At 48.7% G+C, this 27,627-nt stretch overlaps 1 protein-coding gene across 1 annotated transcript; it reads right to left on the minus strand.

Annotated features, from left to right (window-relative positions):
* Positions 1 to 4,393: 4,393 nt before the first annotated feature.
* CYTH4 (cytohesin 4) lies at positions 4,394 to 26,195 on the minus strand. Its single transcript, XM_006270241.4, has 13 exons — positions 25,515 to 26,195; positions 19,527 to 19,609; positions 15,936 to 16,000; positions 15,728 to 15,794; positions 13,191 to 13,309; positions 12,628 to 12,708; positions 11,729 to 11,841; positions 10,333 to 10,481; positions 8,249 to 8,360; positions 7,748 to 7,824; positions 7,310 to 7,381; positions 6,069 to 6,223; positions 4,394 to 5,410 (listed from the first exon to the last, which is right to left on the minus strand). The coding sequence occupies exons 1-13, from the start codon at positions 25,531 to 25,533 to the stop codon at positions 5,338 to 5,340; spliced, it is 1,185 nt and encodes a 394-aa protein (XP_006270303.1). The 5' UTR covers positions 25,534 to 26,195; the 3' UTR covers positions 4,394 to 5,337.
* Between the last annotated feature and the right edge of the window lie 1,432 nt (positions 26,196 to 27,627).

Below are 27,627 nucleotides of genomic sequence, written 5' to 3' on the forward strand. Positions count from 1 at the left end.
GGAGTGTATTTAGGAGTACAAGATGAGTGTGTGTGTGTGTACAGGTAAGGAATTTGTATCTTTTTAGTGGAGGAATGTGTCCAGAGGTATAACTAATGCCTTTCATACCCTGGGCAAATCTCCCTTGTGCCCCAGAGACAGAAGGGGTGTGCTGAGTAATAGAGAGTTGCAGTGGGAAGAAGGAGGGTGGTCTTACCTGTCTTGGGTGTCCTCATACCCAGCTCCTCTGGCCAGGAGCTGCAGGGTTGTATTTGCCCAGCTCCTCCAGCTGTGCAGTGCAGTACTGTTTCTTCCACAGAAAAGACTGGGGTGGTTGGGGAGTGTCACCATTCTGGCATCCCCTCTTAAGTCAATGCTTGGGGATGGTGCCCATCTGGCCTCCCAACCCAGTTATGCTACTGAATATATGCATACTGGTACACAGGGTGTGTGAGAATAGGAGGGGGGGAGGGAGGATGCTTGTGTGTTTGTATGTGTTTGTGCAAGAGGTGGAGCTTCAGCATGTAGGAGGAGGACTCTGTGTGTGTGTGTGTGTGTGTGTTTGTGAATAGGAGGGTGTGCGTATGTAGGGGGAGTACATGTGTATTTGTGCATAGGGGTGAGCATGTGGGCATGTTGATATGCAAGGAGAGTGTTGTAACTATAGGGGAGAAAAGTGTAAGTGAAGTGCATATGTGCATGTACATGTGTGCACAGGGGGAGGTGAGATGAGCTGGTTCCCCTCTCTACTCCTTCCTCTGGCTGACACGGGGCTGTGTGTCAGTGATACCCAGATGTTCAGCCTGCCATCACATCCCTGCCACTGTAGGCACACACTGCAATCCCAGCTGGCTCATGTGTACCTGCTATTGAGACTAGGCTGAGCAGGAGTATCTGGAAGAGCAATGCCCTGCAGGAGACAGCATCTGCATCATAGGGCTCCCTGGCCTAGGTGAGGAACTGGAGCTTCATAGAGGACTTGTAGAGGGTTAAGTCCTCTTTGCCTGGAATGGAGGAGCTCTGTCTGGAACATGTTCTCCAGTCTCACCCCTTCAACAGCCCCGTGGCATGTGATATCTGGAGTTAGAGGGAAGGGTCTCTTGTGGCTACCTGTGGCCTTTAGGCAAACCACATGCTTGGTGGTGGAAGGGGAATGCATATACACGTGCATGTAAAAGTGGTTCTTGCTCAGTAAGAAGGATTCAGAACCGCATCCCCACCCCCCGAGCCCCTTACACTGTAGCTGTGTGCCCCTTACAGTGCAGCCTGCCCCTGCACCCCTGGAACCACAGCCTGTGTGGCAGGCAGAAAAGATCTGGCCCATCAAGAGTGAAATAATGTGTTAACCTCCCTCTCTCCTCTTCCCTTCCCTTCTGCCTGGGACAGGCCTCATTCATCTTCGTCAAATAGAGGAGACAGAATTGGAAACGGCATGGTGAGATTAGACTGCAGCACATCCCTGTCACAGACACTTAGAGCAAAGCCTGCAGAGGCATCAGCCATGGCCCTGGCCACCTAGAACCACAAGGCACAGCTCTGCTTGGACTTTGGGTAGACTTTCTGCGAGTAGGGGCAGATGGGGGCAGCAAGTCTAGATACTACATCATGCCATTAAGAACCAGCCAGCCTCTGTCCTAGCCAGATACCCCTCCTTTCTCCTATGCAACACTGTCCTCCCCAGCCCTGTCTCCATCCCCTCTTTTGCCATTCTGCTGTGACTTAGCTCTGTTGATGAGACCCAGGCCAGGCCAAGCAAAGCTGGCCTGTATTCCTCCTCCCTCTCCAAAGGATAGAGCACAAAGGGTCTTCACACAAGCATCTGTCACTAAGGACAGTGACACAAGTGCTACTGCCCATCCATCCTCTGCCCATGCAGAGAATGTGCAAACAGATCTGTTCAGACTCACCATGGGGAAATAAACACAGTACCGCCCTGTGTGCTCACTCAGAGTCACACGGATGGAGGGGACAGAACTGTGGGGCTCCCCTTCCACAAGCTCCACTTGAGAGCTCTGTTTGCTCTCAGCACTATAGGGTGCATGACATACAGCTGAGCAGCTCCGATTCCACCAGGTAGAGGGCAGTGTGTCCAATGTTACAGTAACAGGTATTATACAAATACCTTAAGGAGAAATGCACTGGTCAAGCTAATTAGTACACCTCCTGCAATCCCTTCTGACACACTTAAGAGCTAAGTGTGTTTGAGAATCCAACTCCCCAGCATTCGGCAGGAGGTTTGGGTTTGGGGATCCGTCTTGATCCGTGCACAGAAACAGGCTCAGACCCTGATGCTTGGCTTTGGATCTGAAGTTTAACCCAGAATGTTGTCTGGAGCTTGCCCATTTCTCCATTTCTCTGCCTCCCTCACACAAGCTCCCTGCTCCCTTCTCCCTGTAGCTCTACAGCTAAGCAGAATTGAATGAAACCCCTGGCTCCTCTCCCAGATCACGTCTCCACTGCTTGCAAACGATTTCTAGAAAGCTTTTTAAAATGTATTAGTCTTTCCAAAAAGAGCTGATAAACAGGAGAGGGAGGGGCAGATGCAGGAGGTGGGATGCAATGAATTGCCATGTTCCCAGCTTTATGTTACCCTCCTCCTGGCCTTTTATGAAAATAGATGGACATTTATTATGAAAATAAATTACCAGCTGCGTGCAGGAGTCCTTGATAGGGTGAGGAAAAAAAACAAGTGGCAGCCTTCCCTCCAAGTGTGTGTGCGTGTCTGTGTCACCTGCGGCATCAGCGATGAGAAGGAGCAATGCATTTACCAGCCAGCAATCTGTCAGAAATTACTATCTGATTGTGTGTGTGTTCTGGGCTGTGGTTTCTACCAGCAAGGGCGGAGCATGTTTGTATGTGACCAGTCAGACCTTGAATATCCCCATCTGGCCTTTGTAGCTACAGAACTCATTGATAGGCTGTGGAGTGAGTGAGTGAGTGAGTGAGTGAGTGAGTGAGTGAGTGAGTGAGTGAGTGAGTGAGTGAGTGAGTGAATGGGTGTCCGCACACCTGCACCCTTCTGCAGGGTAGAGCTCAAGGTTTGGAGTCCAATGTGAAGCACCTCAAGTTTATTGTCAGTCGATTTGCTCCTTCTGTGCATGCATGCATCTGTGTTATGCTCCAAGTAGGTTCGTGTCCTGGAGCAGCAGGAGTGTGTGTCTGTGTCGTGAACACTGGGTGTATTGTCTTGTCAGTGAGCAGTATGCAGCATCTCGTGCCACTCCATTAACAGTGTACAGAGTTGTGCAGAGTGAGTAACGCATGAGCTTTGGAGAGAAGATATCTGCAGTGGAACTCTGAAAGGATGATCAAAAATGTCCCCTTGTCATCCGCCACTCCTCAGTCCCTGGGAGATGGGCTGCCCTGTTCTCTCCCTGGATTGGCCTGGTGGATGGATGAGCTGCATGGCCTCCATCCCCAAGTCCTTTCATATTACTCAACCACTGCCCCTCTTGCCACTTGGAAACAATTCTGTATGTGTGTGTGTGTGTGCGAGCGCGTGCATGTGTGTATGTTTGTATACACATGCACACAGGCATTGAGGAAGGTGGAGCAGGGCAGCCTACTCCAGAGAATGGGAAGAGCCTGCAGCATATTCCTGTGGCCACGGGAATGGAGGAGGAAAGGTAATAGGGCCTGGAAACCCACTTCAGACCCCCTGGCACTTGTCCCCATTTGAATATGTTTACAGAAGCTGCCAGCTGAGGGCAAGACACTAGCCTCTTCCCACCTACCCCTGGCCTTTACCCAGCCTTGCTCATACTGGGACCTACAAGGGCTGGGGGTGTTGTAGGGAGGACTCCTTCCCTGCCCACCTAGGGGCTTGGAGGTTCACCTCAGGAGACATTCACGGAAGACCAGACAAAAACCTTCACATTCCTTCTCTTGGGTGTGCGCATGCTTTGACTCTGAGATACGTTCCCTGCCTCTCAAAATTAATTCAGCCTCCCCATTGCATGGCAAAGTAAATCAAATAAATAACCTGATGGTGGATTTCCTAGTGGACAGAGCCCCCTGCAGGAGGAAAGAGGCAGACAGGGGAAGAGTATGAGAGCCAGCTGAGCAAGGAGACCTGAGGTTTGAAGGCAAGGGGCAGAGGAGGAGGAGGAGAGACAAGTGGAAGGAAACAGGACATCTACAGACCTCTGCAAACAGGGCAGGGAACAAAGGGACAGTTTGGAGGTGATTAGCACAGTTGAGCAGGGCATGATACCAGCCTGCAATAGTCCTGCACCTGCTACCCCCAGCTTCTAGCTCTTCCACCCTTTGCTTAGTGAGTTACTCCATCCTACAGACACCCCCTGTGAGCCAGCAGTTTGTGCCCTCCTGTGTGCGGATGCTGTGCTCATCATTATCCGGAGCGCGCAACTCCCCAGACAAGGGCACGTGACATGACTTTATCATCTCTTCTCTGTGCAGCTCTTATAATTATCTTTTAATGATCATTCCACCCTGAGGTTTTAGCTTTCTGTACACAAGAGATCCATGTTCTCTGAACACAGGATACGAGTGAAACAAATGGGCAGTGAAGGAGAATGCTCTGCAAGCTCCTGTGATGCCAAAACCCAGCCGCTGAAAGAACATGGCTTGGGGGGCACTTCAGGGCACTGCAGGCTGGGATGCAGTAACAAGATGCCATAGAGCGTTCTTCCCTAAGCTGAGCCTCCTGATGGAGGCATGATGTATGCCAGCTCTGAGTGGAAAGAACTCAGGAAGGCAGAGAACCAGAGCTGTTTCCCTGGTCACACAGTACCAGAGAGCCCCAAATGTCCTTGTCCTTGAAGCTCTCTGTTCATAGAGACCTCCAAACCTCACAGTGCTGTGTTCAGGGGCACGGAGCAGGTGCCTGCAACTGGCAGGCAGACAGGGCAGACAGGACTCCCCATTGCACAGGAGTTTCTGGGTTCACAGTAGGGCTCCTCAGCCCAGCACTCTTCTCTCCAGGGCCCTTGGCTCCTTGATCAGAGATACAGTTGGGTCCTCAGTTTGTGCAGGTGGCCTGGACCATGCTGATGGGCAAGGAACCTTTCCAGGACTTCCCCAGCAAAATGTATAAGTCCCACTCAGTGGCTGAAATCAGACACCAGTCCTGTAAAAAAAACTGATGACCTCCCCACCATGTCCTACCTAATGCATAGAGGCTGGCATGGGAGCCCAGTAGGGATGCCTCCTAGAGTGGAAGGATGAAAGAGGCCACAGCCCTGGCCTCACCCCCAGCAACTATCCTCCAGTCATTCAGGGGGTTGAGGGAGCTGATGTCCTCCAAGAGACCTCTGCTGGTGAAGCCCAGCAGCAGAGGACACTTCCCTGAGGGTTAAGTGTTTTGGGCACGAAGGAGTGGGCCCATGGCAGCCCGACTCAGTGTTTGCTGGCAATCTTTTTCTTACGGGCTGAGACCAGGTCATAGAAGGGATCCTGGGTGATGCTGGTCCTGGAAAGGAGTGAAACAGGAAAGCAAGTCAGGGCTGAGGAAGAGCACAAGGAACGACAAGATCTCCATGGGCTCCAGAATGGAGTATCTGTGGGCCCCTAAGCAACACTCTCTTCTTGGACTAGCAGGAAATCCTTCTTAGCCCAGAGCTCCTAGCTTCTAGATGGCTTAATCTCCAGCACCATGGGGGCTCCCCAGGCATGGAAATGGGAATGTTTATATCTCTAATAGGGTCCACTGCCTTTCCCACCCAGAGGGGCTAATTACTTCTCTTCTTTTGCCCATAAAGTACCCACTGAAGTGTCCCACACAGACAAGGTTATGAAAAAAATCTTTCTTACTGGGTGTGGAATCCTTGGAGGTTTTTAAGGCCCAGCTAGACAAAGCTTTGGCTGAGATGATATAGCTGGGCCTGGTCCTGCTTTGAGCAGGGGGTTGGACTAAATGACCTCTTGAAGTCCCTTTCAACCTTAATTTTCTATGATTCTAAGGTTAGGCCCCCCCTAACCTCTGAATATTGGCATGAGGCTTCCATTCACATTGCTGCCTTCCAGTGCAGCTTGGACAGGGCTTTCTTCTCCTAGTGCCATGCCTCTCCTAAGCTGAATGACTCATGCACGGGGAGCCTGTCAATGCTCACTTGGGGCCCACCTCTTACCGTATTGCCTCTATCCACTGGTTACGCTCCTCTGGCGTGGGTGCAGAGATCTTGTAGGACTGATGTTTGCCTTCCACTACCTTCCCATCCCCGTCTGTCTTGCAGGCTTTGATTTTTTGCCCTTTGCAGTTGGGATTGAAGAGCTCAAAGCAGTTCTGTGGTGAGAGAGACGACAGGGATGAGGAGACTAGGGCCAGTCAAACCATTGCCGTGCTACCTCCTGCCTTGGGGGCTAGGATGAGGGAGAGTGTATAAGAGTGAATGGGCTCTTATACCCCAAAATGGGGCCAGGGTTTGGTCTTTCCAAGCCTAGAGATCCCAGCACTTTTGGGGTAGGCTCCAGAGATTCAAAGCCAAGATAAGAAATTCAGGCAAAACCCTGCCCCCAGCAACAGCTCCTGTGCAGTGCTGAACATGAAAACACGCTTCGCAGAGATAAAACAGTGACCCTGTAGGGTGCATAATTCACTCCACGTGGCATACTGGAGGGGAGCTCTGCCCTTCTGGGACAGGATCATACTTCAACCAGTGCAACATCACCTACCATGCCACGGAGCCTACACTGGGTATGCAGAAGAGATACACAGTTTCCGAGGACAACCTCTTTCACACTATAGAGTGAGGTCTTCTGCACCCCATAAGCAGCTCACTATGGTGTTCCTGACTATGAACCACAGTTCAGGTCTGGGAAGTAAATCCATGTCTGTTTGGGCCAGAATTAGCACAACCCTGGACTGAGCTGTCAGGTATGTGTTCTGGACTCCACTACAGCATACCAGGAATTATTAACTTGAAAAAAAATTGCTGCCAACAAGGAACCCAAATGTATTGGGCCTGAGTCTTCTCTGACACCAGCTTAACCCCAGTAGGAGGGTGTTACTCATGTTTGAAAGTTCAGAATTGCAGTTTCACAGCCAACCTCTACAGTAAGGCCAAGCACAGTTTGGCCTAGAGAAACTGAATGTCCTCTCCCGCCCCTTACACTAGCAACAGCCTTGTCCTAGTCGTGGCTGAAGCACTTTAGCCAGGGCTAACATGTGGGAAGTCAACACTATCACTGTCTGTGATGTGCCTACCACTGCTTTTGAAATGAAGGGTGAATTCACTCCCCTGGAACTGCTGATACAGACCTTCTTCTCAGCATTGACTGGTCTGCTGAGTGAGTGGGGGCAGGAGGAGATACACATGTTAGGGTCTCTGAGAGCACCCTCTTGTCCTGGGGACAGGCAGTGAAGACTTACTGGCTTTTTGGGGTCATCCACTTGCTGAACTGATAGATTCTCCAGAGGGATTATACCTAGAGGTTCTTTGTCCTGGAAGCCAAGCAGGAACAGTTGTGAGTTAGAGGCTAGGTAGACCTAGCGAGGTAAAATAGCAGTAGTCACGGAAAAGCAGGCCCCTGACAAACATAGCTTAGTAAAGCAAGGGGGCACCTAACATCTGTGGCTACAGCTGTAGCTACAGTTCTGGCTAGCAGGAAGTGCCACACAGCTGTTTTTTCTCTGTCTGGATTGGCAGCCAGATTCACCATCATGGCCAGAGTCTGAGGGTGGGAACGGCAGGGTCTAAACTCAATCCAGAGAGGAACGAGAAAATGTTTCCATCCCACATTCCCCATCCTCTTCTCCAGGAGTACAGCTGCCTGGTTAAGATTTGTTCGACTGAAGCACAGCCCTTACCGTAGTATACTCGAAGTAGTACAGGCAGTTATCAGTCAGGATGAACCAACGTCGCTTCCAGGTCTTCACCCGGCCTCCTAAGGGCAGCAAGGTCCAAACTGTTAAGTCTTGCATACACCATCACTCCCCACCTCACTTCAAGCACCCCTTGAAGATTAATCCTTGAAGACATAATGCTTCCTCCCCATACAGAAAGAAGGAATGTGAAGGTAGGCTAGGAGCTGGGCATAGCTCAGAACAGGTGGGAGGAGGGGTGCAGGGGGACACCATTTTTAACACACTTCTAAGCCGACAGTCTGCTAGAGCTGCAGGAAGGGGGATTCTAGCTACAGAGCAGGCAGCAGGTTTGAACACCAGGTGTCAGCCTCCTCCCACTGCAGCAGAAGGAAGGGCTACTGCTGCAGACATCCACGCTGATGCTTAGGAGACTCTAGGGGCCCTTTTGCAAGAGATTTTCAGGAGAAGAGAATTTAGAGAAATGCATAAAGTCATTGCTCTTACCCAGCTTAAGGAGCCAGCCCTCACGGCTCGGGTTAAAGAAAGTATGTGTGAGGTCATTCCCGTCATCTTCTGGGATGGAAAATGGCTCATTCTTGATGCTCTCAAAGAGATTCTGCCCCACACATGGAAAAGAAGGGAAAGAGAATACTAAAAAGCTGGCATTGGCTGTCTTACGTTGTTGCACTGACAAGTGGACAAACAGAGGCCACCAGCTACATGATATTCCTTGATGTTCAAGTCAAGGCTGAAAGGGGAGTGATCTGTCTCCTTTTAACACCCCAGCCCCAACCAGACCTTAGTAAAATAGACATGCATACCCTCCATTCTCAGGAAACAGTCCAGTAAGCAACTGTGTATAGATACATGTATGCACACACACACATGCACCACATGCATGCACCACACATGCATGCACCGCAAGCACAGCCTAAGAGGAACTCTCCTAAAAGCAATCAGTCAGGTACACACACAAGTTCACCCTTATAGGAATGATTCCTATATGCAAAAAAAATCAGGCTTCCCACATTCACCATATGCCCATGTATACAATGTGCAGGGGACACTCCTGTAAGTCAACAGTTGGCATGGCCACACACTTCTACCCCATCTTGCACATGCATAGGACATGTTTTGTGTGGAGGGATGCAATGAGAAGCCTAATCATACTTATGAGCTACCAGGAACACCCTGATCCCTTCCACATATGTGATAGCAGCGTAATAGGGAGGGGGATTCCAGTTTCTCATTCTGGAAAGGGATTTCAGTTGTGCTACTGGGATCTGACATCATTCATTATGCAAACTCTTGACAAAAGGGCTCCTGTAACTTCCTCCAAATGGCCAAAGGGAAGTGACATGAGACAGCACAGCTAGGCCTGTAGATGTGCTGGGAGGCTGCTCTGATGTGCTGTAATTACAGCGCGTTGGAGCAAACTCAATTAATTGAGTTTGCCGGAGCATGCTAATTAGTTTGTTGTATTATATGTGCTACACCATCTGCACTCCCCCCCTTTCCAAAATCCTAGATTCTCCTATATACCCATGTTCTCCGTGAGCTGACAAATTCCAGTCTGAGAAGACAGTCATATACAAACCTGTATTGCAGTCAGAGGCCAGGCTCCACTTTGCTTATTTATACCAACACCTTACTCTGTCAATGCACAGAACACTAACTCTTACTCTACAGAATGTCTTATAGAAAGTAATGGGGATATTCATGGCAGAGATGCTGCTGTAGGTCAGTAAGGGTGTGAGAATGTGGACCAGGAAGAAAAGGACATCATACTCTTTTCCAAATGGGCTAAGTTCTGTACCCACATGAGACAAGTCAGTCTCTGCCCTGATCATATTACAAAGGCTGTGTTTTTTAAAGGGGGTGAAGGGAAATGTATCCATCTCTCTTGGAAAACTACTGGGAACCAGACACCTCACTCTCTTAGGCCTTTTGAAAGCCCAGCCCCACAAAGCATAAAGGTAGGGACAGTCTCAGACACATGCACTACACAGGCATACACAAGCGTAATCTCCCTCACCCCTTTTCATAACCTGTCAGACACACATTGACTTACATATATGCACAGGCCTCACAGATTCACTATGATGCTTGTGTACTCTCTCTCACATGTAATTTCTCTCTTATCCCCTCAGGCCTATGCTCTCCTGCTCTGCAGCATGCCTTCAGCAGCAAGCAGGCATTCATGGGCTCTCTCCTAGGCAGCAGCTCTCCCCCCTATCTCATTTGTCCTGCAAACATGTGCAGTCCCTTCCTGGAGTAGCCATACTTGGCAAATAAAGGAAAATCCACCGACTATTCCTTCCTCAGTGGGTCTGTGGCTCACCTTGGGGCTAGTGGCCTTGAGACTTTCTATGAGCTCAGCACCAGTGAGGAGGTGGGGAAAAAGCAGCACTCTGTCACCCTTAGGGATCAGGGGCTTCAGGAAGAGCCACCGAAATAGGGATGGTGCTTCATCCGATCCCTAGTACATCACAAAGAGAGGGCTTTACAATGACTTAATGAGGGTCTGATATTTCCCTCCACTCAGCACTAGGCAGCAGAAAGGCAGAAAGGGCCAGAGCACCTCTTACCTTAAGAAGCATCTCAGGCAAGTCCCCTCCATTGTCAATGCCTCGATTCATAGACACAAACCTCTCAAAGGGGGGTTTGTCCTTCACATTGGGGTTGTGCAGGCTGGTGTTCAGCATGATGATGGAGAAGGACAGCACATAGCAGGTGTCTGCCAATGAAGGAGACAGACAGCACAAGAGAGTATGAGCAGGGCAGGGTCCACAACCCCAAACACCACATCCAGGCCAGGACAGCTACTCCAAACCCATCCAGGTTCCAGAAAGGGGAACTTGGATTCTATTCACTGTGGACAGGACCTGCCGCTCCATCCCTGGGCTCTCCCAATGTCTTATGACATGTATGAGGAGGAAGGATTGCCTATTTCTAGGTCTCCAGTTCTGAGTACTTGGATCCCATGGAGATCTTGAGAGGGTGCCTATTCTAATAACAGGTACTCAGAGCCTATTGAGGGCCAGCTCTGTGTGTGTGTAGAAAGGACAAAAGACCCAGAAGGAGGATATGACTATTTTTTAACTTCCTGATGTCATTTTTGGATTTTCTTGTTCTACAGAAGGGTAGAACAAGATGGTGGGAAGACAGTTACTGGGACACCACTAGTGAGTATGATACAACATGCACAAAACAGGGGCAGCTCCATCAGAATATAAATACACCGTGGACCCTAGGAGTGATGTGGACTCTTCCTGTACAGAGATGATAGATGGGGATGGTCTTTCTAAAAGACAGAGCTGCTGTCTGGGCTTACACTCCTGATGGAGATAGACAGAGCTGACATTATCATGACCCTGCTACTAACAGCTTTCTATATGCAAATCATAACAGGCCTGCTGCTGTCAATGCACAGAACACTAAACTGATGAGATATTCAATACTGGCAGGGGTTAACACCTAAAGAGAGTGCATGATGGAGGCAAGAAGTGAAAGAAAGATCAGCAAGATGGAGGAGGGGAAGAAGGAACAGAACAAGAGGAAGGAGGAGAAGGGACTGGCAAGAGGAAAGAAGGCAGGAAAGAAAAATCAGAGACAGCAGTTGGCAAAGAGAGAAATTAAGATGACAGGAGGCAACTCCTCTTATCAAATGAAAAGCTAGAAAATCTGGGACTAGATCCACGGGTAGTGTAAAACTGTGGACTGCTCGTTTTCACAGAGCTGAGCTGATTTACACCAGCTGGGGATATGGCTCTGATTTCAGTAGCATTAGCTCCTCTGTTCTCTTAGGCTTAAGACAAGGCAGGGATAACAGGGGAGCAAGGCTAAAGCCCATTACCTACGGTACAATAAAACCAGGGGAACCACCCATGCTATTCAAACACTGCCCTTCACATTTGGCGCATAGTAGAGCACAGCCCCTCACCAGTGCCCACCCTGGCCACCCCTTCCCTCCTTCATGGCTACCTGTTGATTGGAAAACGCCCGGGTTACACTGGCAGTACCAGCTGGCAAAGGCCTCCATCATCCGGTCAATCTTTTGGGCCTCCCCAGGCAACCGGAAACTCCACAGAAACTGCCTGCAAATGACACCAAGGCAGCAGACTGGTCACAGAGCAGCCAGACACGTAGGAACAAGCTTCATTTTCCATGGCCCCTCGACACAGGATCAGCAGCCCTTCTTCCATGGAAACTGGGGAGTCTTCCCACAACACAACACAACACAACACAACACAACACAACACAACACAACACTTTATGTGGAATAGAGGTCCCACTCCTCCCCAGTGAAGTGCAACATAGTACAATAAAACCTCACAGGAAATGTAAGAGCAACATGAAACACCCTCCTGGGCACAAATTGCCCTCTTCATGACACACCATCCCTTCTCCCCTATCTCACCACACATGGTCCCCCAACACACCCATCTCTGGAAAAAGTGGCCTCTCTCTCTTACCACCCAGGTGCATCATGAAACACCCCAGTGGAAATGAAAGAGTAAGAGGCCCTTCTAAGACACAGAGGTTCCTCTTTCCTAACCCAGGGGGCTGTAGCCACGGCAAGATGCTCCCCTGGGAAATGCATATCACTTTCCCCAACACCCCACACAGGACTGACACGCTGCCCCTGGGAAACGGGCTCCCTTGTATTGCTGCTGTCAGACACCCATGTCTGAAAGCAGGTGGGTCCTCCCACAGCAGGCTATGGGAAGTTCCATCTCAGCTCTGGGCCACCCACCCAGTCCTGAGACATCTGGAGTGTGTTGGTTTGTCTCTCTCTGCAAGCTGATGGGGCACAATGGCCATGGGACTGTAGAACCCACCCCACTCTCGCCACATTGCTCTCTTTTTGGGCCCTCACTCACCTTAGCGCCTGCACCAGGTTCAGGTTGGCAAACTGGTGGCATTCCACAAAAGCCTGCAGGATCTGAATGTTCAATGAGTCCCTGGTAGAGAGAACAGGGCAGAATGAGGAGGTGGGAAGGAAAGATGGAGATGATGATTACGTTCTTTTATGATATACCCCAAGGAAATGACCCACAGCAGAGTTAGGTTTAGGATCCTCTGTATTCTGACTTCCTTGGGTCATCTCATGCCATTCCCTCCAACAATGTTCAGCCAGGACCCTTTTGCACTATTTTTATGTTGGGGGATTGCCTCAATATAATCCATAAATGGACCATAAAGGCAGGGCATCTACCTGCCATGCAATGCCCCGGCATGTTCAGAGAAAACTACTACAAGCTAAGATCTCATCCATCTCATGTAGTCTGGATTTAACTAGGCAGGGCTCCCCCAGGGCAAGTACCAGCTTTATTTGTCCACACGATGGGTAACAATGATTCATTCAGCTTAGAAGCTGATGGCTGAAATTGGGTCCCATGCTTAGTGCAGTCTAAGAGAGTTTAATGAGCAAGGAAGGACTCACCGCTCCCCCAGGTAATCCCCAATGGCTGTCTTGTTCAGGCCTTCTCCTTTGTAGAGGAACTTGGCAATATCCTGTAAGTCTGAGGACAGCACCTTATGCTCAATCAAGTAGTGGATCCCCTGGTGGAGGAGAGGCAACAGGTTGTGAGTAAGGCACCAACTCAAGGGAAGAAGGGAAGGACAGCCCTGGGTGTCACCTCCCTGAGCTTTGCAGGCCTGTCTGCCAAATTCAGCTGTGCTGTAACTCCAGCTGCACATTTTCTCCCTCTCTGAACATAGGTGGGGAGCAGCACCCAGCCAGGTTCCCATCTTATTCCCTCCCCTCAACATACCCCTCCCTCCGCTACCCTGGAGCTGAGCAATTCTGCAGGTCAGACTTGAGGAAAGGTCCCTTTTTGCCTGAAAGCTCATCTAAACCATACAGAAGGTCCAGTAAAAAATAGTATCCCCATGGTATTATGGCTACACCATCACTCCAACACTACCACAATGTTTCATTTGGTTATTTTGAAATTACTTTGACTCTTGTTTCAAAAGCCCATTTTTAATTCAAAGTCAACCCAATTGGGGGGGGGGGGAAGGGGGGAGGGAAGAGGGGGAGGGGGAGGGGGGAAGGGGAGTTAAATAACCCAAAAAATGAAACAAATCCCCAGATTTTGGTTTGGTCAACTTGAAATGGTTTTCTACCCTAGTTTTTCTTTTTGGCCACCAAACTGAAAAATCCATTTCCCCCCACAGTTTTATCCTTCCCTGTGTTATGATGGGATTGTTTTTTTTTGCCAGGAAGTCATCAGGCTTAGAAGCAGAGCAGTGCAGAAAATGGCATTTCAAATCTATTGGGAATTTAGAGTTTTCAAAGTATTTTTTCTATGAGTTCAAAACAATACCCCAAATTCTTGGGCTCCTCTGCAAAACTTTTTTTATTTGGGGCACTCAACACATTACATTTTGAGCAGATTGGCTCATTCCAACTGTTTTAATATGATATTATAATAAAATTTCAAAAAGAAATGTTGTTTCCAAAAGAAGAGCCATAACACTTCCTCCTGTTTTCACACTGCTAGAAGGTTTTCCCCCCTTTTTTAAATTCAGAAACAAAATTTGGGTGAGATTGACTTGGTTTCAGAAACCATTTCTGTCAGTGTTTTTCTGACAATTCTGTTCCATAGCAATGCCCACAACACACACAGCCCTGTCTGGGAATAAAGTTATGTCATGTTAAAGGGTTTGAGTTGGATGGGTGAATTTCACCCATGTGCACAAGATCAAATCAAGTTCTTTGCATCACTAATGTACTATTCAGATCTCCCCAAACAGGCTTGATTTAACTTCAGATAAAACACCAAAAAGGTTTCCTCTGTTCCTCTGTGGGGCATAAGCAGAAGCCAACTTTGTGCTGGCCTCCATTCAGCGTGTACCATGCCCTTCAGTGGACTGCTATGTTTTACAGTTGCTGTGTTGGCACACCAGGATCTCTTTGCTGGTCTTTGTGCATGTGTGTGTGGGTGGGGAAGAATGATGGAAAGTTGCTAAGAGCAAGAACAGTTTAACAAAAGTCACTCAGACAGTAGCTGTGGTTAAAGTGTTGAGGACCGATATCTGTATCATAGCATGTGGTTTCCCTTGCTGAGCACAGAAAGGTGGTCCAGCTGAGAGGGGGAGAGGGGAAAAATAAAATTAAATAAAAACTCTCCCTCAGGTCTCCTCTTATTCAAACTGATCTCTGAGTTGCTGAAGGGGTTTAGAAATGAGGAGCCTGAGACATGTGGGTGGACTGCTCAACCATATCAGTCTATTCATGTCTATATCATCCATTGGGCTACTACAGTTGAGGTACAACAGTTTTCTGTAGCTTGTGGCATACACAGAAGAATTGTGGCTACTTTCATATCCACTAGCCTTTGACAGTAACTCATTTGGGGGTGGCCTTTAGCATGAAGCCAGAGCAAGGCACAGACTTATATCTGTGGACGTTTGAGCACACATGAAACCTATATCTGATTTTACAGTCCAATTCTTAGTCTCATTCCCAGACCAATTAGGGCAGCCTGGACTAATTTGCTCTTAATGAGCAGGAACTCTCTTCTTATGCCTACCAGGGAACATCCAACCCTCAGTCAGATGTGAGCAACAGGGTCTGGGCTAGGGAAAACACACTTGAGCTCCCTTGGGGGGCAGAAGAAATGTGACTAAACTAAGTCTCTCCATGTCACCCCTCTTTTTGTTTCTCTTCTGGTTTGGGGGTGCTTTAACTGAAATGGCCCATGCTGCCCACGCAGACATCCCATCCAGTTACGGGGAGGCAGTATGGAGCAGCATTCTCTAAAGACATCATGATGCAAGGGGGAAAATGTTGCTTGCCAGAGCAATGAGAAACGAGCCTGACAGCTCTTATACTCAGTTCCTGCAATCCTCTTTTTGTGCATTTCAATCCCAGGGCAAATGTCTTTGTAGTGGGTGGCTGATATGCAGCAAAGACAAGTCTACACAAGATTCTAAGCAGCCCGACTTCCTAGCAGCCAGAAAGGTGCACCCTACCTTTGTGGGATCCATGTTGAATTTCTTCCGGCCTGCACTCAGATGTCTGTCCTTCTGCTCTGTTTTGCTGCAGACACAAAGGTGGAGAATCAAGCTTGAAAAACAATATTAAGCATGGGATTTCTATGAAAACTAGGAAATTTTTGGAACATCAGTACAGTGGTCATACGCCACTGCTGGCTCTCCTGGGAAATGGACAGGTCCTCACCTCTCGCTTTCATTCTGGAAGCCATCTATCTGGGCAATGACCTCAGCAATCTCATCCTTCAGTTTCTGGAGGAGAAAAAACACACCAAGTGAGTGAGGATACAAAGGGAAGGGAGAGAGGTCTTGTGCTCCACCTCATCCCTCAGTCATGACTAAAGCCCTGCTGTGTGGGCAGTCAACCAAGTAAACCCTCCACCACCCAAGAACTACTCATGCTGCCCTATTAAACTGGGCATGACTCTCTTTCATGACTTTGTCTACCCAAATTAGATGCAGCTTGAAACATGGCTGTCAAACATGGCTGAAAAACCTAGTTAAGCAGAGCCAAGGGGTAGGAGAACATAGACCCACGTTGGCTCTTGAGTGGATGTTGGATACTATGCCCAACCCATTGAGACCCTTCACCTACAGTCTCTACATTGTGTACACAGCCAGGGAATGTGAAGAGAAGGCAGGTGGACTGGTGACTGTCCAAGGAGAGTCACTTTGAGTGTGGAGGTGCTAAGTTGTGAAACGCAGTCACTTGTCATTCAGCAGTTGCTGCACACATTTATCGATGGTATTAAATTGAAGTTCATACCCTTTGAGCCTTTGGTAAGGCTGACCTCCAGCCAGATGCAACTGGATGGCAAAAGGAACTGAGTTCTTTGCATTTTATTTGGGCCTATGTCTCTGTGCCTGCTTAGCTGATCAGCCCCTCAGGGCAAGGACTGTCTCAGTATCTATATAGCAGCTAGAACAATAGAGCCCTGGTTTTGATCACTGCCAATATCTGCCAAACCCAATACTTTCTGGGTTTTCCTGGGACTGTGTCTTTCAGTAACAGAGCAAGTAATTTTAGATATGCCGGCTACCCAACACTTGTAATAGCGTACCACAGACAAACAGAAATTCCCCAGGGAAAAAAAGGTCTGCTCTTGGACCCTGTGACCCAGCCACACCATACAATGACCTATCACCAGCCAGCTTTGAGACTATAGTAGATTCACGCCATTGACCTATAGTCCAGTGTCCTGTCTCCTACCATCCCAGGTTCAGATGGTTTGGTTTTCCTGATCAGGTCTCCTACCTCCTCAATTGGTCTGTGCCTGGAGGCAATCACACACAAGCAAACAATGCACATGGGAGGAGTGCAGTGCTGTCCACAAAGAGAGAAATCCCTTCTTGACTGTGACAATCCCTCTGTAATTACCTATTTGCTACAGCCTTGCTTAATTTTCTCTTCTAATTCAGGTTTTTATGCTGTGTCCAGGATATCTGAGCACCTAAACATTGTGGGCCAGAATTCCAGCTGCTATGAATGAGCATGAGGGAAGGGGGGTTGCCTGCACACTGGAAAAAATATTGATATGATGCCTCTCACTTTGGACCTTAGGAGTCTTTTGGACCTAGCCTGTTTGGATCTGGAGAGTCCTGTGAGCGGGTGGGCACCATTTGCTCTAAAGGGCAAATGAAAGTGCTCCAGGGCTCCCCCTTCAGCCGTCCAAGCAGTTCTTCATTCCTTGATGGAACCAGGGGTGGATTATAGGGTGATGGTGCTGTTGTCAGTGAGTGTGCCCCTTGGCGAACCAGGGGCAGCTCAGCCCAGGGGTCACCCATGGCATGGCCATGCATGGGAGGGCGGATGACTATACAGGCTTGGTGACACTGCCTGCTGCCATTGAAGGAGCACCCATGGGTCTGACTGTGGTGTGAGCTCATGCACTCGTGACCAGCGTGGCAGCACAAGGAAAAAAAAATTATGATGCATGGAGGCTACAGGCTGTAGTCCTATAAATGGATGGATTCCAGTTGCTCTGTAGGGCAAATAAAAGTGCTCAAGGGCACCCCCTTTAACTGGCTAAGTGGTTCTTAATTCTTGGATAGAACCAGGGGCAGATTATGGGGTGATGGTCCCATTGTGAATAAGGGCACCCCTTGGGGAGCCAGGGGCAACACGGCCCAAGGCACCTATGCCAGGGCCATGTGTGGGGGGCTGGATGACCATGAAGGCTTGGCAGGGCTGCCTGATGCCAATCCAGGAGCACCTGTGGGTCTGACTGTGCTGTGATGTCATGCCCATGCAACAAAAAAACAGTCTGGAGGCTACAATCTGGGGCAGGAAGTGCGCACCTCCTCATCTCCAGCCAAGTCAGGGCCAAGGGCTAGGGGTGGGTCTGGGGCTCCCTGTGGGCAGCTGTGGCTTTGGGAGGGCTGGGTTTTGGCAGTGAGGGGATTAGTGGTTTGCCAGCACCCCTGATGTAATTACCAAAGAGATCAGTGGGGTGGATTGTTATTATCACCCCCTGCTGTAATTTACTGTGAATTGCTCACTGAGCTTTATTCAGTTTAAAAGCTGTCACTTGTACACAGTGATGTGACAAATTAAAACACACCATGTCAATTTTAATAAACCTATTTAATTTAGTGAGATTCATAGAGTGTACGGGGCTGAAAGGGACCCTGCAGATCATCAGGTCCAGCCCGCTGTCTCGAGGCAGGAAGACAACTGGGGTCAAGTGACCCCAGTGAGGTGACTGTCCAGTCTCCTCTTGAAAACCTCCAGGGTAGGTGACTGCACCACCTCTACAGGGAGTTTACTCCACAATCTGGACACTCTAGATGTGAAGGAGTTTTTCCTGCTATTAAGCCTGAAGCGGCCTTCCAGGAGTTTATATCCATTGGTCCTGGTCTTCCCCAGGGCTGCCGTAATGAACAGTCGTTCACCAAGCTCCTGATGCACTCCTCTGATATAGCGGTAAGCCGCTATCAAGTCCCATCTCAACCTTCTCTTCTTTAAGCTAAAGAGGCCCAGGTTCCTCAGCCTTTCCTCGTATGGCTTGCCGTGCAAGTCTCTGATCATACGGCTTGCTTTTCTCTGGACCCTCTCAAGTTTTTCCACATCCTTATTGAAGTGCAGTGCCCAGAACTGAACACAGTACTACAACTGTGGTCTCACCAGTGCTGAGTACAATGGGAGTATCACTTCCTTAGTTTTACATGAGATGCATCGGCTGACGCATGCCGGCGTGTTGTTTACCCATGTGTTATTTGAGGATTAAACTTCTGTCATGTGTACAAGTCCCCCATCGTTCCAGTGAGTTGCTCTTCAGGACTTGAACCTAGTTGCCAAGGTGTTGGACTGAAAGGCAGATACTGTCTTTTTTGTAAAGAACCTTGTACCTGGGACTAGGTCAGTAATGGTTTCATGGCATTAGATATGTAATGTGTAATAATTAACTGTAACCACCAATACTGAGCCAGATCCTCTGTAGGCACAAATTAGCACTGAGGCTTTGATGTCAACAGAGCTACCCCAGTTTACACTAGCTGATGATTTGGGCTGCTAATCCATTAAACTAGCCGGCCTTTTTTAAAGCATCTTACTTGCAGATCTCCTGCAGCAGGGTTTCACAAGCTGGGCATATGCTGGTTACAGACCATACTGGTGTAACTGAAACCTCAGAATTTGAGTTTGGATCACATCAGGGAAAGCCTCTCCTGTCAGGGATCTGCTATGGATGGTATGTGTTGCTTTGTAAAGAGCTGCACCGGGGAAGGGGTTCTGGGAAGGTTTGTGTGTCACGAGGTGAAGAAGCAGGATGGTACCTACCTGAATGTCCTCCAGCAGCTCCTTCCTGTGCTTTCGGATAGTTTCTATTTCAGCCTCTTCAGCCTCAGTCAGGTCAGATGACCCTGCAAATACAAAAGGAAAGATCAATGCCATGGAGAATGGGTGCCATCTCAGGGCTAGGAAAGCCCCATATCACAACATCCCTAGGTAAGGCAAAGTCACCCCTGCTGAGCCCTTTCATCCTATAAACCTCTGCCAGGGTACCTTGCTTCTGTCTTGAGGCCTCCCTTGGCTATTATAATCCTAGGACCAATCCTTGCTCCACTGATGCTCCTCAGTCCTGACCCTGTAGTACCCATATTATACCAGTCCTTATCAGCACACCTTTACATCAACTCCTGTCTGTAATAACCCTCCTGTTTTCACTCCCAGGCCTGCCGTGAGCTGAATTGTCCTTTCCACATTATTTCATGCAAACAAGCGTGTTTTGTGAACAAGTTTTATTTAATTATTGGATTTACATGCCAATGTATTTGTTGGATTTATATGCCAAAAAGGCTCCAGGCAGCTTACAATAAAAACAAACAAACAAAAACAGAGCCACTCATAAGAGCAGATAAAATATTAAATACAATATATACTTCTACCACAAAAACTCCCCCAAATAAATCCAACTTGAACTTTTATAACAACTTTATTATGATAGTAGGTGCACTGAAATAAATGTCCATTAGAATCGCAAGCTTCAATAAGGCAGTGATCTAAATATTAAGTATTGCCCATTTCTGTACATATTTTCTCAGCAATCCAGGGAATTTTATTTAAAAAACATCAATAGAAATGGCTGAGGAGACAGCCTAAGATTATTCCAGGTTGAGGAAGCAGTTTGGGGATTTAGAGCACCAGAGGAACTAGTGTGGGAAGGTTTTGTTTCCCAAGAACTATGGACTCCATCAAGACGCTAACTGGGCTATACTTGTCTCCTTTCTAATTTACAGGAAGTCAAGTAAATGACGACAGAAATGAGAAGACCACAGAATGATTCACAGAAGACCAAGTAGAAAAATTGGGGTGACAGCATAACTACTAAATATAATCCGAGCACTGCACAGCATGCTAAGCAAGAACAGCAGGGAAACAGGAACCTGAAGCAGCAGAAACTAAGAGTCCGTACCAGGGCTGAAGGAAGGCACCCCAAGGAGTCAGATCAGCCTGCAAGCACTGGGAGTATTTATTCTAGCTGAGCCTCAAGTCAGAGTCAGCACTGGTAGATATATACGGGGCCCATCTACTCAAGACATTTACTTTGCAGTTGTCTAGTTAGCTCTGCAGTAAAACATCACTGTCTACACATGTGGTGCTATTAGTATGGAGCAAACTAATTAACTCCATTATAGAACAGTACTGCCAAACACAAGTACTAGCTTATGGTGGAGTTACTGACCCCACAGCAATGCATGTGTAGATGGTGATAGGGCTGGTTGGGGCATGAGAGTGCTTCAGTGCAGGGGCTGCCTGCCAGCTAGCCCCTGCACTGAAGCACCCTTGTGCCCCAGGCACCCCTCCGCAGCATATTGAGCTGGGTTGGAGCAGCCCTGGGCTGGCAGGTTGACCCCCCAGGTCCCCTGCCAGCCGGGGCTGCTCCAGCCTGGCTCAATGTGCTGCAGTTCCAGGCACATGTGCAAACAGCATGCCCAGGAGCAATAAACTCTGGTGCAAACTGCAGCGGAGTTTATTCAGTCACCTTAAGAGCATTTGTAGAGATGCCCAGCGGGCAAAGGGACACCCACAGGGTACAAAAATTTTCCACCCCGTGTCAGGTCCGTCTAGCAGCAATCTCTCTCCATTGTTTCATAAGCCAAAATCCCCTGGGCCTCCCGTGTCTGGAGAGAAAGGGGAAGTCTTACCAGCTGCCTTGGAAACTCAGTGTGGATATCTCACTCAGAACCATTTCTAAAAATGTGATGGAAAAGGGGAAGGAACTGGCAGAAGTGAGGGAGAGGAAGGGGAAGACAAGAAAAAAGAATGTGCTCCAGATCACAGGTGCCCCCTCTCACTGCATCACAGAAGATGTGGGGGTGGGCTGGCCCTATTCGAGAGCTCCTGCAGAGTCTTCTGTTATCTGCCACCCTTCTCCATAGCGCTACATACTGAATGGAGTGGGTCCCCTGCACATTTCATATAAAAGGCGTAATCACCACTGTGGATGGCAATGGTGGCAGAAGTGGCTGGGCCAGCTAGGACAGCAGCAATGACTGGGCTGGCAGCAGTGGCAGCTACCATTTTGGTGCCCCTCTAAATGACGCCCAGGGCTGGTGTACCAGTCATTCACCCCTTGTTATGCTACTACTCCACATGCCATGGGGCTGAACAGTGTTCAGAGTCTCTCCAAGCCACAGCCCTTCCCTGCCTGCCTCCAGATAGTGCCATAAATGCAGGAAAATCACCTTTTTTGGGATGAGACTGCTGAGGCTGGAGAGAGCTGGGTGAACAGGAGCTTGGAAGCTCAGGCTAAGTGGCAGTGTGTTCCTCCAATTTGGGAAGAAGCCCTTTGTGGGAACAGGAGGAAGATGCCATGTTTCAAGCCACCATGATATGTGAGTAGGGCAGGAAAACCCCAATTGCCCAGCTTCCCTCAACAACCACTATCACAGGTTATCATGATGCACAGCCTGCTGTGGGGGCTACAGTACTCTGCCTCAAATTCCTAGCTGGGCTGTACCCAACCTGTCTTTGGGTGCAACTAATAAGAGGAAAGGCCCAAAGGCAGATTTGCTTGATGCTTTTTATAGCCCCACCCCTGGGGTCCACAGAAGAAGACCAATTTAGAGACTGGAGCAGGCTGTGTAAACAATGAGGAGTTAAATGTCACACAGGGATATACAAACCACCATGCTTCTGGTGCATGGAGAGTAAATAGGAAGGGAACAAGTAGAAAAAATGGAAGATGCAAGCATGATGAACTGTGAGTGTGGCAGTGGGGAACTGTCTAGACGCAAGCCCAGGTACCCACAAACTCTGCTACCTCTGTACTGGAAAGTGAATGGGTGAGGGCGGGGGTGGCAGCTCTATATGAGCTCAACCACACACTTGCAAGCCAGCTTCTCAACCCAGATTCAGTTCACCTCTAGGTACACTTTTGAGGGCTTTGAGAGAGGCTGGTAGTGGGATTGGGCCCCTCTGCACACCGTGACACACAGGGTGTTTCCACACTGTGTCCTTGATGCTTTTGGGCAGAGACATTTCTGGACGTGCCCTAGCTACCTACACATGCGAAAACCTGGAAATGCAGTGGGAAAGTCACCCTGGGGGCCTCTCCCAGAGCTCTTTACTGCTGGGGATGTGGTGTAGAGATACTTAAATAGGACTGCCGTGTATGCACACAGAGGCCAGGCATCCAAATGGGTGCAGCTGTAAGCACAAACTATTGTCTCTGCAGTTTCCTCCCTTGTTTAGTAATGGGTGCAAAACTGTGCCAGCAATACTGAAGGTGGGGCTGGGGCCAGACTGAAAACCAGAACCCACAATACTGAGGCCTGCGTTCCACTTTGGGCCCAGGCTGAGCTGTGAGTCAGTGTGAAACAGCAGCAGAGCACTGAGCCCCTTACTCCGGCATGGATGCCGCTCCAAGCCTTGCCAGCATTTTGAACCTAGCCCATCCGTTCCCCCCTGCTCCGGCATAGAAGCTGACTCTCCCTCACCTAACGGAACCAACGTCTCCATCTGCATACAGTTCTCTTGTATAGCAGCACACCCAGTGTAAGTCCACAGCACAGGTGAATGTGTCTACCTTTCCACCTCAGCCATGGACTCTGATGGAAGCTGAGGCCCACTGGTGGCAGAACAATTTCTCCAAAAACTACGGATCAGCAAGCTTTTATCACTGAATGAGCCACCAAATCAATGTAATCTCTTGATCCCTAGACAATGCCTCTGACACAGAGAGTGAGGCTGGCTTTTGAAGTGGTGCTGGCTAGCTGTGGTCCTGGGGTAGCTAGGCATTTTTGCACTGCTTCAAAGTAGGTCTTCTGCAACTGGTCCATCATCTCGTTCTGTGTTTGTACAGCGCCTAACATCACAGGATACTGGGGCACCACTCCAGGACAAATCCCAAATGGTAAAAAGAACTCATTCTGTCTATTCACAAAAGTAGGACAACTTCCCTTACATGGCAGACAATGCATTTGGAGAGCCACGTTTTCCTTGAACAACTAACCTGAAAAAAATATGTCCCTGCTTTGTACAGAGAGGTGAGGGCTCTCCCTGCCCTGGTTTTGCTAGTCTATGAGCTGGTTGCAACACTTCCTTTCAGGCACTAAGGGCCTGATTTTCCTAAGAACTCTAGTCCCCTTTAGACAGCTAAAGGAAGTGGCCAGAGACTGAGAAGCGCTCAGTGCCCAGCCTCTCTTGCAACAGCTTGAGAGAACTTCAAGGAAATCGGGCCCCTTGGTGCAGGATTTGACGTGGGGACCAGAGGGTTTTCAGCTCCCACTCCTTGTTCATGGCCTTAGCTATGCCATCTATGTGGATGTGAGGTGATATCAGAGACAGATGGCAGCTGTGTCCTTGTGTTAAGATCCTTTGTATTTTTCCCCCTGGAGAAAGTGTGTCCTCTCCCTTGAAACCTCATGTCCTTTCTCAGCATGGGTCACACCCAATATCTGCCTTTTGGGATTGCCTCCAGAGCACCTTTGTCTACTAGATCCCAGGTCTGCTGCACTGCACCCAGCAAACCAGGAAATCAAAGAGTTTTGATCTTTCTCAGCCCCTGGGTTTGTGGCTAATTTCCTCCCACCTACTTCTGCCTCTCTATACCCCTCTAAAACAACTGCTGCAAGGAAAGCGAGAGATTCAGGCTGATCAATCTTTCTTCTTCTCTTGGGGTGGGGGTGGGGGCAGGTGGAAAAGTATTTAGCTGTGCTATCCTAAAGTCAGGTAGAGGCAGGGCAGGGTGGCACTTCAGGTTGGTGTTTCTCAACCAGAGCACTGCAATATACTTTTAAGGGTGTCCTGCAGTGCCATGTAATATTAGCACTGTTAGGTGTGCAAAAACCTTCACAGGATGAGCAGAGAGATTTTAAAATAGGAATCCATAGTGTCACAGATATTTTGACCTATTGTGGTTTTCCTGAGTTCTTTGCAACAGAAGAATTGCTCTATTATTTTTCTGTAGTTAAAAAACAAGTGAAAGCTCAAAGCTGGCATTTTCTGAGGGGTCCTTGAATCTAAAAAGGTTCAGAACCACTGTCCTAGAGAGTGACTGGTTCAAAGAAGCACAAGCATTTGTCAGCAACAGACTGCTTCATCAGGTGCTAACAACCCTCCTCTCTGGGGGGCTGATTTATTATTACTGTGCCCCAGGTAGTCACTTGCAATGCACAGTCGGTGCAGATTTGCACCACATGAAGACACTGGTAATTTACAGCCACTGTCCACTGGTCTGATCCTGGTAGAAATGACTATGCTGGGTGCAGTGCAAGGGTGAATCAGCCCTGCCTGGTGCAGGAGGACTATGTTGTAGCATTTGCAGTCTGCTCTTTCTGCACCTCTATTCCTGTCACGCTGAGGCTACATCAAAGGAAACCATTGTCTGTAGTCACATGTTGACCACCATCCCAAGTGCCACGTACTCCTGATACCCTAGCTTGGGCCAGGAAAATTGCACTCTACCCTTTTGCCACCTACCTAGGCTGAGGGTCAGCCTCTGAATACAGTTCTGACCCAGCTCCAATTCAAGTCGGTAGGGTGACACTGGTTGACGTCAGGGAGGAACTGTCTGGAGGTAGGGGGGGAAGCCAATACCTCGACAGAGAAGACACCTCTCCCTATAGCACATCGTCCACAAAACTACAAGCCCTTTGCAGAGCTTCTAAGAAACCTCTTGGCTATGTTCACCCGTCCCATCCCCATGGCAGCTGCTAGCCCTAATTGAGTCAATCTGACCTGACAGCATTTACAGAATGAGCAGCACTTTGATCAACAAGGCAGGGAGAAGATGTGGCCAAATCTCTTTAAGGAAAGACTTACCAATGGGACAAACATCCATGCTGAAATGTCACTCAGAGGCAAATTCTCTTTGTGCGACTGCGAGTTCCTCTTTCCCCGCTGCTCTTTCAGGCGTCTGGCAGAATTAATGCGACTTCACCCCAGAGTCTAAAATTGTGTCAGCTGGAGGAGCTGCGGCTCCACCCCCTGGTTCCTCCCCACAAGCTCATATGGGTGAGGGAAACTACAAGCTCCGACTGTTAGAAGCACGCAGACTCCGGTTACTTCTTACATAAAAACCCACAAGAGAAAGCCAGTGTGTCTTTCCATTGGCACTCGCTCAGCTCATTGCTGGGGGTGACTGTGCTCTGGTTTTATCCAGCCTGCTCTAGAGACAGAGGGAGCATAAAACAGCTGCCTTAGGGTGTGGTTTTATGATGGAGAAAGACTCCCCCCCTACCACAACTCAAAGTAGCTCAGCAATTGGTAGAGAGTGGATGAATATTCCAATATTTGTGTGGGCCTCCAGTAGGTTCCTGTTGCCAATGAAATGACATGACCTGGATCCTTTACTCCCATCTCAAATGCGTTCTCTTCTGACTAGCATCATCAGGAAGGAGTGGATCGAGCCTAGAGTTGTCCCAGTATGGAGGGAGTGTCCCAGTATGGAGGGAGCTGGCACTGACCTGACCCGAGCTATGTCTGCTCTGATGAAAAATAGAGGGCTTTAGCTGGCAGAGCAGTCAGTCTCTCTGTCACTTACTCTCTTCCTCTCTCTCCAGCCCCGGAAGGCTGCACACTTCCCCTTAAGCTAATCACTCTTGGTTGCTATGTCCGTGGTCTTTTGTACGTGACAGCCCTCATAACTTCTGCAGGAGGGGCCTTCATGCCCACACAGAAAGCTCAGCAGCTGGCGTGCACACCTTGAGATCCCCCTTTCCAAATCAGCAGGGCAAAGAATCAGCACAGACTAAGAAAAATCTAGCACATGAGGAGTATGGCTGTCTGGGCACAAAGCTTTCCCCTTGTCCAAATTACAGCTGCAAATGTTGAGAGGATGCCACTTTTCCATGCCCAATGGGCATGGGCCTGGCAAGACTCCCACTGCTTTGACAATGCAGCAGCACCCTGCTCTGTATCATTCTGGGCCATTCCAGTTTAGCCTCCCAACACCGTCAACAACACAGCAAGATGGTATAACCACCGCCTCTAAACCTAACACTGGCCTGGCATCCTGCCAAGAATCAAACACTCTATGATTGTGAGTGACTGGCATCCTGAAGACCATAGCCAGGCAGCCCTAGGGAAGACTGTGAATAGCTTGTGGTCTTTAGGATGAATCAGCAACCAGTCTTCACCCTTCAGATTCCATAGTCAAGGTTGTCTTGCAAGGAAGATGGCTACAAATTTCCTTTCGGAGGGGGGTGAAAAACGTTGTCCAGTGTAAGCTACCATTTATAGGTCCCTCAGGTGAGAGGAGATCCAACAGAACAACCCTGCAGGGGACCCATATAGATCAAGCAATGCACTGATCAGTCTTGACCTCCTGATTTCTCCATCAATCCAGTCATATAGAGAGCTCTGCTGACAGACCTCATTTATACCGACTGAATCCCTCACTCTCCAAACCTGTATCTCACACATTTCCCTGTCTTTGTCCTGGTGTACAGCTTACTGTTCCAGTACCGTGATCCCAACACAGCTCTACTGAAGAATTCACTGCTCACTTTCAGGAAACCATACCACGCCACCCCAGGACTGGATACCCCACCCTGATGCATTTCAATTGTGGCATGTAGCACCCATTGTTATTCCAGTCTTGACATATTGGCCAATAGGGCTGTGTGAAGCAGAAACATTTCATCTTGACCAATGTTTTGACAGAACAGTGTTTCATTTTGACTTTTATTTTGAGTTGAAATGGCAGTTCCATTTCGTTCCGTCGAAACGTTTTGCTGTTTTGACCCTGTTTCGATGTTTCGCCCATAGGATATAATGGGGAAGGTTGAAACAGGCTACAATTTTGTGATTTCTGGCCAGATTTGGATGAAACTTGCAAGAATAGTAGTATCTTCTGAGGGCATGACGCATGCTAAGTTTCAAGAAGATAGGTACATGGGGTTCAGAGAAAATGCACCCCAAAATCCTGAAAGTA

The sequence above is a fragment of the Alligator mississippiensis genome, chromosome 4 (assembly GCF_030867095.1).
Source record: "Alligator mississippiensis isolate rAllMis1 chromosome 4, rAllMis1, whole genome shotgun sequence".
NCBI classification, from domain to species: Eukaryota; Metazoa; Chordata; order Crocodylia; family Alligatoridae; genus Alligator; species Alligator mississippiensis.

What these genes read in the sequence shown, in the direction of transcription:
- CYTH4 (XM_006270241.4), bottom strand. An exon ending in AACCTGGTGCAGGCGCTAAG is followed by an intron (nt 11,842 to 12,627) that starts GTGAGTGAGGGC and finishes TGTCATTTGCAG; the next exon opens with GCAGTTTCTGTGGAGTTTCC. An exon ending in GGGCGTTTTCCAATCAACAG is followed by an intron (nt 10,482 to 11,728) that starts GTAGCCATGAAG and finishes CTTCATTGGCAG; the next exon opens with ACACCTGCTATGTGCTGTCC.